Raw genomic sequence first — 16,366 nt, 5'->3', positions numbered from 1 at the left:
AAGTACCAACATGTCTTCTTGTGATTCTTAGATTGAGTCTCAAACCACTGAACTCATTTCCTTTATATCAAAAGGGTATTAAATTACCTAATATTATTGAGGATTATAAACCTGGACCCAGAATACTATCAGACAATATTTCATTAATATTTTGCCTTCTTAAAAAAATCTTGTTTCCAACAATAAAAAATTGCTCCATATTCTGCATATTACAAAAATGCAATGCACCTTACTGCTTAGTTTAATTGACTGTGGTGGATAAAAGCCTGTGTGAAGTTTTATCTCCACTTCTCCCTCTTTCTTAAATAAAAGCTAAAGTCAAAACAGAGCTTATTATAACCATACCAGTGAAGTCTTTCATATTAAAGCAAAGGCCAAGAAAGCCTTGAGTCAAGATAATTACTGAACAATGATATTTTTATTTATAATTAAATTATTAAGGAAAATAGAATGATAAAAAATAGCTACTGCTCTCTCTCACACTTTCTCTCTTTTGTTCTCTCTATTAATTAGGGACCTACAAAGATGGACCTCAAATTCCAACCTGGCATTTGTCATGAATGTTACAAATCATGACAAACCAGAGTTAATAATGTGTTCAGGAGGTACAGTCTGGGAGGTCTAATTGTGACCTTGTAAAACAAAGTCACTCCAAAATTAATAAAAATCTGCCACAATCCAGAATTGAAGCTGTATCTGTTCTCCCTTTCTCCCTGGTGATTCTTACCTTTTTGTTGTTCTCCTTAATGTCTTGAGGATTCAGGGACTTGTAGTCACTGAGGGGGAAAATGGCACAGTGGGTATGTAAAATACTTCTATAAAAAGTATCCATTTTTAAAACAAACCACAATATATAAGCAAATAATAATAATTTAACTTAAAATGGCAACGTACAGTAACTAGCAATTTCACAGCAATCAGCAAAACTAATAGTGTGGAAAATTAAAAGAATAAATACATAAATAGAAATAGAAATATAGAGATTGTCTGTTTCATTGCCTGAAGCTTCCCATCTGAAAAGAGAAGTTAAGGCAGTGACTTCAAGCTAGCTATGACAACCAAATTTACCATCAGGTAATCTTTTGTTGGCGCATGAGAGCTACGGGCTTATTTTTCTCATCTCATTTTAACACTAACCCAATTTTCCTAATGATCTTGAAGTCAGTTGGTTGCATGTGATTAAAAAGAAAAAAAATGCACACAAAAATGAGAAATCAGTATGGGTTTAGAAGGTAGCCTCAGAAAGGGCCTGATGCGAGGTTATTTATCCATTTCTGACCCACTCCACAAGACGGCACTTTAGAAACCGAAAATGAAAAGAAGTAAGAAATGGGACAGTTTAAGGATAAAATGTTCCTACTTACATTAAGTCAGGTCTAAAGTGATGTAATATTGCACAAAAGGATAAACCATTTCTCCACGACGTAGTGAAATTGGTGATTTTTACTCCTCGGTAGTTTTTTGTAACTTCTTTGCACCAAGCAAGCAATGACTGACTAGCATTTGGCTTTCTCCCCAAAACAGGACTTGGTAATGGGCTTGGCTGAAAAAAAAAAAAAAAGAGAGAGAAAATGGGAAATGCATTAAAGAATTTAATGGAAGACGAGAATTAACATTACTTGATCTCACTAGAAGATCTGCATCCTTTGATGTCAGTTAAGGTCCTTCACAGCTGTCAGTTTACAATCATGGTAACATGGAAAAAACCAAAAATCTCAAGTCATTATCTACAGACTTAGCCTTTGGCTCTTGTCTCAGAAAGATGTGTTATACAGGATTCCAACTTCATACGAGAACTGGCCAACTGCATTGATGGAAATACTAGCATAAATTGCTTGAAGTCTTAAGGCACGTTATTGTGTAGTCTAGTTAGGTTACACACCCGTATGGAGGTTGTTCAAAATCCAGTCATGTAAAAGCATCCCTGGGGTCAAAGCTGATCGTAACTTATTTCATAGGCATACACCTGCACACACACTGACATACACACATAAATCAAAGTCAAAATATAGGCAATACTATGAAAATCAAATGAAGACCCAACATGAAACGATGGAAAATGGGGTCCTTTTGAGACATCAGCGCCTATTCTTCCAGCTTTTTTAAAAATATAAGTTAAAAATTACTCTTGCCTCACGGCCATTTCTTTTCAAACTTAAAAGTATTTCTTACATGTGCTTAACTGGTGAGAGCTGCTCATCTGGAATGCATCCAAAACTTTCAAGCATTAGTGTGAAGAAGAAGAAGAAGAAAAAAGGATGACGGTCAATCATGAACATTAATGTGATTATTTGGCTTTGAAAAAAATTCCAATACGCATGCATCCAGAATGCCAAATGCACAGGGATTGTCAAATTGAGAGGTTAAAAAGAAATGTTATTTAGTAGTTCTCAATGGCATTTTTTAGAAAGAAATAGGTCTATCTGGACTATCTTTCAAAGACCAATGATGCCCCCACTTGACTAAAGCATGCCAGTGCTAAGCAATTAAAACTGTCAACTTCATACTGTACATATTCTGATTTATGCTTTTAGTGCTTGTGGGGCAGACTGCTTCCAGTTATTATAACAGAAATGGCATAAAGGCAATTTATCATTTTTATTGACTGTTAGAGTAGCAAGCTGTGGTTAAATAAACAAACCCACAGATAAGGCAGAATGATATTTGTATATGCCCTTCAGCAGCACAGATACACAATGCCAGGTAATTTGCAAAAATTTAATGTCACTGCTGTTTAAAGTTTTAATACTTGGATGTAGGCCTAATAATGATGTATAAGTAAGTGTACAAGTAGCAAAGAATGATTGATTTCTCTGCAATAGACACCTCATCAACAGTGTAATGCTAGGCAATCCTGGGTAAAAGTAAGTCCTACAATCAGTGGGTCTTCTTATCAGGAAAGCGGGTACAGGGTAAGAACCTAAAGCATTTGCAAACAATTAGAAGGAAGCAAAGAATAGGGGAACATTGCAATTTTCTCTTTGGCTTCAAGCAGCAATGTGTTTTAGACTTGTTCTGGGATAGATAAGACTACATGAAAAGGAATGGTCCAAGGTCAACCAAGTTTGAGGCTGAGCAAAGAGCATGATATAGGTCTTCCCAACTGCACTTCAAATGTATCAACTGAGATAACAGCTTAATTAAAGCTCCACTAAAAATCCAAGCAAAAGCATTTCTAAGCCTTTATGTGATTAGAAGCACATAAAGCCCCCTGGATGAAGACACGGTTGCGTAAGGTACCTGATCTGGACAAAATATTTAAATACAAATGTTTTGACCTAACTGAGTTGAGAACTTAATTCTTTACAGAGTTACCTTCAATTATTATTTTTTTTAGATCAAAATGTGCAATGTTGATGAGGTAAAATTTCTAGAGGCAGGAATTCACCTTTTCCCAAGTTTGGCTGAAGTTCTTCAGTGATATTCTTCAGAGTCACTTTCTGTGCGATGGGCGACCATATAAATTTGATTAATAAATAAATAAAAAATAAAAATATTCTTACCAATACCAACGATTGCTTTCCTCCTCATGAGTTATATAATCTGGGTTCCCACAATGAATAAATCAAGACATGAAAGCATAATAATAAATAATCAGCTTGAAGACATCATGCCTGTCTTGGAGCTCTAAAGGCTAAGATGTTCCAGTCCATATGCTTTTAGCTGAATTTCAAATGATTGATGGCAAAACTATTTTTTTAATGCCTCTATTGCAGAATTCTAAGGTAAAATGAATAATTGGTTAATTTGATGGCTTCACATCAGTGAGGAAATGAAAAGACAAGGAAGTAATTTAAACTACTATCTCTTTGGATTTGCCAATTGTCTATACAAATTAACTCTGATCAGAACTGAAACCATAAAAGTAAATTTTGTGTGCCAAAAAATCAATCTCTAAGTAGTACCTGCCTAGCGTGCCTAAAACGTAGATGCAGTTTCAACATGCATTTCAACCACACCCAAGAACATGCAAGACGGGGATTGCATTCTGTAATTACAGACATTATCAAGTCTTCATCTCGTAGCGACTTTTTCTAGATTTCATACATTGAGTAGAGTAAGAGAAGAAACAAGATTCATGGCTGTATTCTTTCTTCAGTAAATCACTTTTTTGTGGCAAAGGCATTCCACACTAATAAAAATATGTATAACATTATAGTGGAAAAAATCACAAAATCATTTTTGATGAGGAAGTTATTTTCTTAACTCTTAAAAATGGAGGAACGTGTAAATTGTTTACTGTTAATAAACACATTATATTTTCAGTAACAGGCAAGCAAAGAAACACAGAAGCAGACTATTTTGCATCTTTGGTTAGATTAGTAGGCACACAGAAAATGCAGCAGAAAACATAAGAATTTTTTTTTTCAGAAAGCATCTATAATACTCCCTTCAAGCAGTTGCATTATAAGATTCTACTTCTGTTTGGCAAGAGTCTAGAATAATATTGAACTGTTGTAAGAAACTACTTCTGTCCAGAATGCAGCAAAACAATTGGGCAAAGAATAATTTAGCTTGGGAAACAATTTTCTATGCTTATTGAAGCTTGGATTGGTACTGGATGTTCATGCAATCAGATCTTTTATCCTACAAAGATGAAAGGCAGATGACATAGGTCCTGGTTGGTATTCCAGGATCTGCATCTTAGTGCATGTTCTGACTATAAGATTATCTCTGAAAAACACTCAAAGAAAGAAGTGAAACAGAGAAGGCTACGTAAGTTAAAATTGGCTTAATATCCTAAACTTGGAAACAGTCACCTCTCCAGCAGATGTATGTTTTTGTGAAAGGGGCAAGCAGGCAGTATTTTAAACATAGTCTTCCATTTTTAATAGCCAAGCTTGCATCTTAGGACTTTTATTTAGGACACACACACAATGTATTTTCTCTTGTGAATATAATTACAGAATACACATCGGATATTTTAGTAATTGAGAAATTTTTGCTTTAACCAAGTGAAATCAACTTGTAATCTTACCCATTTAACAAAGCTAAATCATATCCTTTGGGTTGGCATACGTGTAAAGCTATTTTAAAATTGTAATAGAAGGTGATAGCACCAGAACCTAGGAATCTGCAGGAAGGGAGCAAGGGGGTGGGAATGATGAACTATGTCTCATGACATCACAGGATAAACCCCTTGGCTTGCATACTTCCAACAGACATCAGGACATGACAGTATATCACAATGACAATGGGTGGGGTTTGTATCATGTCATCATGACATACTTTTGTAATTTTTAATCAGGCGCTTAGCGGTGGGCACTTACAAACCTACCTGACCTTGTTTGATCTTGAAAAATTAAGTAGTTTTGGTTAGTAATTGGGATTCCAATAGAAAGGCTACAGAGAAGATTGGCAATTAAAAAGAAAAAATAAAATCTTATAGGAGCGCAATGGCAAATATTTTCTGTACTGTACTGTTGCCATGAAAGTCACATGGACACATTCATGCAGTCAGTAGGAGTTGCACTTATTTTACACTTGCAACAAAAAGAAAGTGCTTTAACACCTAAAAAAGGGTTGACGTATAAGCCGGTATAAGCTTGTCATTGTTTACAGTGGCTATTTTAGTCTAAGTATGGTATTCAGTGTTCACTTAAAATCCTGATGTTTAGACATCTGTTCAATATATGGCATGATGCTGATGTTGAAAAATGTGGACAACAATGGTGAAATACCTCAGATTTTTTGAGTGTTAGCTGTCAATCACACACTGGGAAGAAATTTCATTTAAATTATAAATGTGCTAGGTTTGACTCTGCTTTTTCAAGGTATGCTTAAATATAATGGAATCAGTCTATACACGATACCTAACTACTCCAAGAAGATATTAAAGGTATTAAGTGACAGAAATAAGCCCTCTTAGCAAGGAGCTTACAAGAGTCATGATATACAGGTAGATTGCTGAGTTCTCTGTAGTCTTCCTAATTATATTTAGGCTGTAATCAATTTTATTGTCGCCCTGATCTCACATTTTAATGGTTCTGTATCTCCAACAATAATATGTGCTCATTTCAACCTACAAGAACTATATGATGCAATTAAAATGAATGTGTCCATCACCCCAACTGCCCTTTGTTCACTTCATTATTGATGTGGTTATTGTAGGTTACCTAACTAGGTTCTCTTTATGTATGTAAAAGTCATAAAGTACAAGCTTCAGAAGTAGAAAACTCTTAGCGATAAAATCACCAGAAAGAAAGATGAGATACAAATCTAACAGACACCAGAGGCAAAGTCTCTCGAGTCTTGAGTCAAGGGTCTTCCAGGTATCTTCATGGAACAACCATGCAGTATTTAGGACAACAACAGGGAAGTGATTTGCCACTACCTTCTTCCAGAATGTTTTTCTAACTCTTTAGTCTAGCTCACAACTATGGGATTTCCTGGCACTCTCCCATCCAACTACTTACTAGGTCTGACTCTGCTTTTCAAGATTAGTCAAAGTTAACTAGGTACTACTATCTGCTCTAGGCAGACAATAAACAAACAAATAAACAAAGATTTGCAATTTATATTACCTTTTGGGTGGTGATGGATAGGTGAAACTGCCTGTCATAATAGGGCGGGGCAGTGAAAGAACATTAAGAGTTTGTTCCTTGGCAAGATTGATATGTGAATACAGTGGTGCAATAGAAGGCCTTTTTGGACATTCCAGAGGAGCGATGAAAAATGAAATAAAAGTCTGCAATCCTACACAAACATCCCCCAAGATGCACCTTATTTCTCATTAGATATCACTGTGTTTGAACTTGTCACTAAGAACATGCAACAAGCATATCTGCTCTCAATGATGGGACAAAACATGATGCCTTTATTATTGTCGCTATGGAAGGCATGAATTGGCCCTTAGTTTACATGAGCGTTTCAGGTTGGACCAGACAAGCATCTATCTCCACGCTAATGGAGTAAGAGATGAAGAGAAGAGAAACCTGTGGCTGTCTGTGTGTTGGTGGCTGCAAATAACCATCACCTCCAACCAGCTTGGAAGTCATCAAGAGAGCAACACATCCCTTATCTATGAAGACTCCTTGGATATGTGCATGTAGTACCAACATGAATGCTCTGTACATTGAAGTGACACTAGTCCTCAACAGCTTAGGGTCTGGTTATCTAATGGGCCATTTTTCCCACTGTGAATCAGATCTGCAGGAGACACTCTCAAAGCTGCCCTACTGTGGGAAGCACCCAAGGGAGAGAGCCCATTCCCAAGTTTCTCCAGGCAATGGAATACATTCCGAGTTAGGTTTGTCCCCTTTTTTCTCAGCTTTTAGAAAGTTTGCAAGAACACATCTCTTTCACCAAGCTTTTCTAATAGTTAATTTTAGTGGTAACTTTAGCATTAACGTTTATTTATTTTTTTATTTATTATTAAATTTGTATGCCACCTATCTCCCCCAATGGGTGACTCTGGGAGGCTCACAATTAAAAATCAATAACCTATAAACAATTAAAATACTCCAAATTAAAATTAAAATGTTGTTTTTAAGTTTTTAGATTTTGTTTTATTGAAATTTTGTTAGCTGCCTTGTTTACTGTTTCTTAAATGAAAGAGCCAACATTTTTTTTAGAAGAAACATCCATGACTTTTTTTTTATAAGAAAATAAAATATTGAAATAAAACATGTTTTAAAAATTCGGTTTGTTTTCCTTTATATTTAATACATCAACTAATCATCACGGCAAGTATGAGCTTGCGTATAATAGCATGTTTCGTCAATATCTGGAGTATGAAAGTCTTATAGCTTTATAAGCAATGTAACTTTCAGCTATTTCCATATTTAATCTAAGTGATCTAAGCAAGTGCTGAAAATCCATTTTCACAAAGCTGTATCAAAAAAAAAAAAAAAAAGATAGTAGGATCATTACTACCTTTTCACTTCTCTGTGAACTTTCTTCCAAAAATCCTCTGATTTTTTTTTTTCCTCCCAACTGGGTCAAATGTAACATCGGTGAAAGGATTTGCCAACATCTCTTTGTTCAGTGACAGGATACTTTTTTGGCTAGTGAAACTGAAAGGACTTAACAGCTGTAAAAGACTTTTTGTAGCTCTTGAGATCAGTTCATAAAATTATTTGGAGGAAATATGGGAGTGCCACAGAACATACTTCAAGAATCATTGTTCTTTCCTAATTGGTCCAGCAATAGACTAGGAGCCAACTCTTGTATGGAGTTAAAGCATCTGTTTCCTTGAGATGGCATTGGGGAAACAACTTCACAAGCTTTTCCTCTGAGAAATTATCTGCCTTTTGGAAAGACTCAGAGCAAGGATAGAATTGTTTGGATGTAAAATATGTTATGTTTCTTGATTCTAAGCCCTTTCGGTCTTTAAGCTCATTTAAAAGTTTTGTCCCTCAGCATCTTCAGCTTTCATTCATAAGCATACTTTCAATAACAGTGTGACCAATGCTTCTTAAGTAGTAAGTATACAGTATACTGTATATACTGTATACATACCCAGTAACATAAAAATAAATGTTTTAAATTATATAAAATAGAAACACACAAGTAAGAACTCCTTATCCATGCTTGCTTTCCCTCAGGTCTTAAAACAGCCTGAGAAAGAGCGAGAGAGGCTGTCCCGCCTGGTGCCGTAGCTTCAGGAGTTGAGGGTGTGACTTTTCCTTTGCCTATAAATCTCCCTTCTTGACTTTCCTTCAGGCACACTGCCTGAAATTGATAGTAAATCAGAGTTGCGCTTTATTCTAGCAGAAGGGATTCTCATGACACAACAAGGCCGACACATGGCCAACCTCTGTTCACATTCTGAAATATATGCACAGGGATATGAAATGCTGAAGTTAAACTGAGTCCCTGGCCAAATTTAGACTTTTAAAGTATGCTTAACTAGACTGAGCAATAAATTAAGCTGCTGATTAAAAGAACACATGCAGTCCCCAAAGCAGTCCTCAAAGCCCTCTTCAAAACTCAGGAGTGTCAGAAAAATCCACAGGAGAGTTTTCTGTCATTTTGGGCTGAAAAACCAATGAAAACCGCAATAAAAATTAAAATAGGAGTCACTTGTTAGAGTTTGATTGTAACCTTACACTTTGAATGTTGTGTCTACTATAACTATTCCACAGATTTTTTTCTCCCCCCTCCCAATCTCCATACCATTTTGATTCTGAGGAATAGGGGTACTCCTCTGATTTGGGACCTTAAACTTCTGGACTGGCACTGGCCTCGGTAACAGACCTCTCTCGCTTTTATGTTGCATATTGCTTAATTTTACTTGATTTAATTAGCTTTATATTTATAATATGTATTATAAGGTCTACTTTATCTATGCAAGGTGGCAATGGGTACACCTTTTGAAGATCTGAAGGACCAAGTTAGGGACAGACTGTCATGGAGAAAACCTATCTATGTGGTTGTTATGAGTTAACATTGACTTGATGGCATATAATCAGTTTATCTATTCTTTCTATTGTACAGCAGTTACCAATCTGGTATAGCATTATTCCCTTAGAGTTAGGGCTGCCCAAGTTTTAATGTGTCTATTCTGGTTCTTTTCATATTCTAATCAAATTAATATTTATGTTCCATACTTTAGCCTTTAAATGTGATGTAAATAATACACTTTAGAACTGAGTTTTTGTAATAAAGTATCTGTGCATTATACTTCCTTTTACCTTCTTGGTTTGGAGTATGTGTTTCTGCTTGTCTACATTATATATACCCATATGTATACATACATATACATATGTACACATACATATACATACACATACACACACACATACAGCATTAACTACAGCCCTGGATTATAAAATGTTAGCCATCTTAGTTAAAAGTTAGCTAGGAAAAAGATATGCATTCCATGTCATTCTTTATGCAAGTCCAGTGAATTTTAATGTAAGAAATATGGTAGAGATTTTGACTCAAATGTCATATTGAACTCAAATATTGCATTTTAAACTAGTGCAGGTCTATAAGGTCTTTATTGCTAATTTTGTAAACAAATCTACCTTAGTTCTAACCATATAATAAAAAGGCAATCAATATTGTTCATCTCTGATGATTCTATGCTATTGTAATGGAAGGAAGAATTGCTACATATATATTCATCATAATGTTTGGTAGCTACCTCTATTTAAACTAAATATGTATGTGTATAATGCTACAGTAATTGTGTTTTGGTGCTATATAAATGCATACACATCTGTTTCCATGTGTAAACTAATCCTAAAATTTGGGAATTCTGGAAACATTTGCTGGTTTAAAACAAATTGTGATTTATGGTCCTGGAATATTGCCAATCCATAATTTTAGGCTAAGTAGAATTAGGATGTAAGAAGAAACTCTTAATTTAAAGTGGAAATGACTGTTTCTTATCTCTGTAGATTCATGACATGACAATGAGTGAGAGTTAAGATTAAAGCACTATATACAAATTTTTATATATACAGTTCATTTATGAATGAACCTATGATTCTCCTTCTATATGCATTAAGTCCAGAAAGATACAGTATATAAATCTTCCTAATTCATCAGCGAGAAGAACCAAGAACATGGTATATTTTTTCAGCCACAAAGGATGGGCTTTTTATAACCTGTTTAACACCCTCTCTCTTTTGCTTAACTGAGATATCTACTACTTTGCCAATGAAAATCTTGCTTAGTTTGTGATGGATGGGATATGATCATGTATATGCAAAGTTTTCTTCCATTGTATATAAATAACTTGCTTGCTTATTTATTAATTTATTACTAGAACAGATCTAAGAAGTTTCATCAATGAGACACCAAGATGTTTACACATATCAGATTAAATGGCTTGATTCCAGGGCTCAGAAGGTTTGGGGTCATTAGCATGGTACCATAAACAAGTCAGAGCAATGTAAACTTACAGAGATTTTTATTTAATTCATTTGTAAGTATTTATAATTCAACAAAATTTAATTAAAAACCCTTAGATTTAATCTACTCATTAGGTAAGAAAAAAATAACCTTTCCAAGTAATATTAAAAGGCTAGCCCTAAAAAACCAAGGCAAAAAAGTTAGTCCAAAAGTTCAACTGTATGTAAAAGAAGATATTATTACAAGATAATTTACAAGTTATTCTAATCACTGGAAACTTACTTGTTCTAACAAAACTTTCCATTTTTCTTCTATACCTATTCAACACAACTGACTTGACACTACCGTCATAGCCTTTTCTTTAAAAAAAATCTAATAAAATCTGTATAATTCATTTGGGTGCCTGCCATAGCTTTATATGAATGCTTGCATAATTCTACATCTGTGTAAGGTATTATTTCTCTGACATTAGTTCACATCTCCAGGCCTAGCAATCCTAAACAAATTCATAAACATTTACATATATTTTATATATTTGACATCACTGACAATTACAACTCCATCTGCAAGTGGGAACAAGGCACTGAAGCAGTGCATTCTACATTTGAAATATTAACTGTTTGGGGCCCATTTCAGAATAAAAGTGCTACCATCTGGATTTCTGAATTGTTTTATTATAGCTGTAGTCCGTTTTGTGCCATGGGACTCCAGAATGTGCAAACAGGTGGATTCAACCCAATTCAACTCTTCCCTAGCCTGCCATGATGTCCAATGCCTGGATGTAATGAAAGGCTGAACGAAGCCAATAAGCTGAATCACAAAAGACAGAGGCAGCGTGCACGGGTGGTTCCTTTCTCCAGGAATTAGGGAGGGTGCCTGCTTTTGGCTGAGGATGCACTTTCTCTGCAGGAACAGGTGCAAAATCAAAGGGTGCCCTGGAGCAAAGGCTGGCAAGGCAGAACCAATGGGTGCCTGCAGCCCCTCTGTGGTGTGCTCAGGAACCCAAGTGTTTAAGTGCAAATTAACTTTATTTAGTCAAGGTCATCTTATTAAATGCTTCACATGAAGGGAAGAAACATCTAGTTAAAAGTTTAACCATTTATTTGTGATACTATTAGATGCTGCACAGAGATTATATATCAATTAAGCAAGTTTTTTTTAAAAAATAGTCTGATGATCTAGTCTCAATTCTTTATCAACAGATAGCAAGACAGACATTATGCTAGTAATGCGAACCTCATTACTTTTTTTCTTTTCAAGCAAAAATGGTTACAATTAATTCTAAGACTCTTGGGAATGCTCCTGGTGGTAATGGATTTGCAATTGACAGTATTAAAAATTAAATTATTTCCCCCCGCCTCCATGCACCCCTCTATTTTATTAGAGGTATATGATCAAGCTTTTCCTAATGGGTTCTTATCCTCAGTTTTTTATGAGGTTTCCATTATACTTCTTCCAAAGCAGGTAAGTTTTCTATTTTGTATTCCAACTTCCTTGATTAATGTGAATGCTAAAATTATAACAATTTGATCCATATAATAAATATAATAAATCATTCTGACCATTACATCCAGCACACAGAATTTGGACTAGCAAAGTTTTGACGTTTAACTTGATGACAAAGGTTAACTTGAAGTACACAGAATCTATAACATTTTGTTTCAAAGGGGGAAATGTATTATTTCCAATGTTAGCCCACATAAAACTAGATCTAAACATTTGAGAATCTGAGGAAAGATAAATATGATTAATGTGAACTTAACTCTGAAGTTGAGCTATATAGCTGCCCTGAATATTTGCTAGTGCAGGAAAGTGGGATATAAGCAGAATAAATACCTTAAATAATGCTTTTTTTGCTTCTTCATAGGATTTAAATAAATCTATTAGCTTGTAAACATTTTTCTTTAGCAGAGCCATCTTTTCAGATTCTCACTTCATAAATTGCAGTGGCCTGTGGAAAAGGTGTTTCAATTTTCCACGCTTTTAGGTTTAACATTGTTTGTTTAAGCTCAGTTATAGGTCAGAAAAAATGACTACAGAATTCAACTCTTTGGGAGCTCGAGAATTCTTATTAGCATCCCTGACAGAGCATCAGTTTAAACACCCGTGCTTATTGCTATAACATATATATAGAAAATACATAAAATAGATATAAAATAGATATAGTTCGGCTCTCTTTACATATGAAAAGGTTACAATACTATAAAATAATTCTGGTTTAAGAGTAGCAGGATAAACTAGGCCTTTCACAACGTTACTACCTTAGAAAAGTTTGATACTCTTAAAGCAGCTTTAACACATTTGCAGAATTTAAAAACAGGCAATATATCTCAGAGCGCTTCTTAGCAATTAATTCAACTTATTCCATGTCTTTTCTGCCTCTGAAACACTGTATTTATTCATGGTTTCAGAAAAATTCAGTTAGAGTCCTAAACCAACACTGGATGAAATTGAGATTAATTATTTATGCAAGCTTTAGAATAATGAGCTTGAATGACCTTTTGCAAATCAGTGGCAAGTTATTTTAAAAAACATTGCTCCCTCTTACTCTTAAAATGCAGTCAACACAACAGAACATACAGGATCCCTCAAAGAATGTTCCGTAAAGGCTAGTGAAGATTGCCTATGATCAGAGATGCAGTTCAGGGTTCAGAACATTAACTTACCTGATTTGGGTTTGTTCTACCATTGCTGTACTTTAGTTAGAGATGTGTAGGAATGTCTACATGACATTAAAATGATCACTGCTGTGAAACATATGTGTGATGTCTTTGGCAATATTTCCAATGCTTGGAATTTATCAATGCATCAAAAATTATGGATGCTTCATGCATGACAGGAGGTGGTATCCAAAAAGATTATAATACAACATTGAGGAGGGAAAACAGTTCTACATCTAACGTGCAGCATTGCATTGCTGACATTTGACCCTTGTCTTTCCAACACAGGAGCAGCGAAGAGGACATTTGAATAATCTGTTCAGTGTTCTGGAGTTGTTTTGTTTATAATATAAATCTTCCTTTCTTTTCTTTTTTTAAAATCGTTTTGTATTTAAGTTGCTTGTAAAGTAAAATCTCTTTCATGTTGAGCTTGTCTCATGTTGACCTCATGGATATGTCCACGCAGTTATCTTGGCAAGAGTACGGAAAAACTGCTTTCTTCCAGGACATGTATCAGCTTTCCAGTCTAGACCAAGTTCTAGGGGTATAAGGCAGGGTATAAAGGCTGTAATAAAAATAAAGTGTGCAGCATCCTCTTTGATTTGGGAAAAAATGGTTCATGACTAGGATGTGTGTGAACCTAGCCACTGGGAAAACCACTATTGTGTACTGTACTGTGATGTGCAAACCTAGTCACCAAATGGACCACAGTCGCCAGTGATGTTTTGCAGTTGAGGTGTTTTATCTATTCTATTAGGGCTCAAGAGTGTCCTTCAAGTTCGTAAGCTGTCGGAAGCTGATCAGGACGAGGCTCCCACATTGTTTTGATGCCATCACCCTCTTTTCTTCCACCCTTTTTTGCCAACAGTGAGCATGCCAGCTGTAGCCTACTTAGGTAAATAAAAGATCAAGTAATCCTCTCAATTTCTTCCACAGAAATGTGTCATAAAGAGATTCCTATCCTGCAGGCCAATCTGAAAAACTGCCCAAAGGTGACCAAGTAATCCTGGAGTATTAAAATGTGTGTAGGAGGCTGGGCTACAGCTGGAATTATCTTTATGCAGGGACACCCTAAATTCATGCTAAGCTATCCACTAGCTTTTTTCTCATGGGATATTATTTCTGGTGCCAGCCTGGCCCAAACCCTTTGCCTTACTCTCTTCAGGGTACCGAAAAAAGCTGTACTCAGTGGGCTATGGACAAGAGGTGAGTGCTATTCCTTTCAATTTAGATTCTGAAGGACAATTAGTATAGTCTACTAGAAAAAAGTTAATGCCCATACCTATATTGGTCTGCCAAATGTAAGAGATTTGCAATTTATTGTCTGGAAACTATACATTTTCTTGATTTTGTTTGTGGTCTGGTTTGGAAGACTTTTCTGCTATAAAAAGGAGAATGACATTTATAAAATAAAAATACAGCTTTAAAAAGTCCTAGATCTCATGCAACGTTTTATTAGGATTCCTCTGATGCCTTAGGAAGCACATACAAACATTCAGATATAAAACATGGCGTAATAGAACTCAGACTCACTGACTTCAGCATAACTATCTTCTATATGAAATCCTAGAAGCAGGTAACAGTATTCAGTTCTCAGATAAATTCATAATGACCTGCTTCTTAGAACGTTAAGACCATTATTGCTCAAAATAACAAGAACTGGAGGAAAAAAACCAAGAACTGGGGGAGGGGGGGAACCACCCTACTTTTATGGAATCATAGCAATTCATGATTTGGAAGTTTTAGAAATAGCAAGGTTGTGTCATCTAACAAGTTAATTTTAATGTTCTTTAAAATTACAATAATAATTGGCTAAAAAAATAAATCAAACTGCTATACTTTAATGATATATAGTGGCTTTGCTAGTTATCACACAGTGGTTAGAAGTGGGTGAAAGGGTTTATAGTTCAATCCATAATTACCATCCAAGTCTAAGCACGCAATGTTATGGGTGTTAGCTCAGATCACCTTGTAAGTGATGTAAAAGCCTCACTTTATTTTATAAAACAAAAATGACGACTTTAGATTTTTAATATGCAGCAAAGGGGCATTCCTGAATCCACCTATCACTGCACAAGCACTGCAATCCAGTCAATGTTCTCTAAAGATTTACTGCCAGCTCTGTTGCTTTTGTATATACAAGTCATTCAAATGGCAGCTTTCAGAAGGTGAGGTTGGCACACAGTGTGAAATTATCAGGTTAGATCTTGTGGTTTTGCATGCGAGTTCTGGGTGCCAAGAGCACCCTGCAGATTCAAGAATCTCTGCACATGCACCACTTAGTGTACAGAAAGCTTACTGATCTTTAAAGAAAGAAGAGAGTCCTTTCCATATGGGCACTGACACCTGTTGAGCTCATTATCAGCTTAAGGAAAACCTGTTCAGCAGGATTTTAGAAGTCAGTGCCAGAAATTCAGTGCCATTGTTTACTGAAGGAACACTCGCTGAGAATTTCAATGGGATTTACTTCTGAGTAGATGTGCATAGGATTCCATGGTCTACCTTTTCTGAAAGACTGGCTGTAAACTGGGCAACACTAATGCATTTTTGCTAAACAAGTTTAAACATCAGTAATTATTCCCAAGGTTCTCTCATTTGTCAATTCTGCATTGGGCATTTTCTTGAAATCAGAAAAATATTACATTCATATTGATTCAAGTTAAGCAGGAAATTAAGATTAAGGTGTATAGAATGCCCTTGTTTTTATTACAAATTCCTTTCTAATGGGAAAATAGTGTGTGACACACAAAGGAAATCAGGCACTGGGAAAAACCCTTTACAGCAAATCATAGCCTATTCTGTGGTGAAGAGACTTTAAGTGTATGATACTGATGTTTTTCATTTTGAGATGTTGTTTTTAATTCTGCTTTTCATACTTTAAAAAGACCTTAATCTTTAGGAAA

General features: G+C 35.4%; 1 protein-coding gene across 3 annotated transcripts in view; it reads right to left on the bottom strand.

Annotated features, from left to right (window-relative positions):
• EHBP1 (EH domain binding protein 1) overlaps positions 1–16,366 on the bottom strand; it is a 251,880-nt gene that overhangs the window by 99,633 nt on the left and 135,881 nt on the right. For all 3 annotated transcript variants that reach the window (XM_088133990.1, XM_088133981.1, XM_088133985.1), the window contains 2 exons: positions 1,365–1,543; positions 728–776 (listed from right to left, as the gene is read on the bottom strand). In XM_088133990.1, the coding sequence (XP_087990116.1) occupies positions 728–776; positions 1,365–1,543 (228 nt within the window). The remainder of the gene's footprint in view (positions 1–727; positions 777–1,364; positions 1,544–16,366) is intronic.

Source organism: Python bivittatus, unplaced genomic scaffold, assembly GCF_059951505.1.
Source record: "Python bivittatus isolate LINGU-HERP-01145 unplaced genomic scaffold, Pbiv_v1 ctg000020_np1212, whole genome shotgun sequence".
Classification (NCBI taxonomy): Eukaryota; Metazoa; Chordata; class Lepidosauria; order Squamata; family Pythonidae; genus Python; species Python bivittatus.
This window is presented reverse-complemented; position numbering and strand designations above follow the sequence as displayed.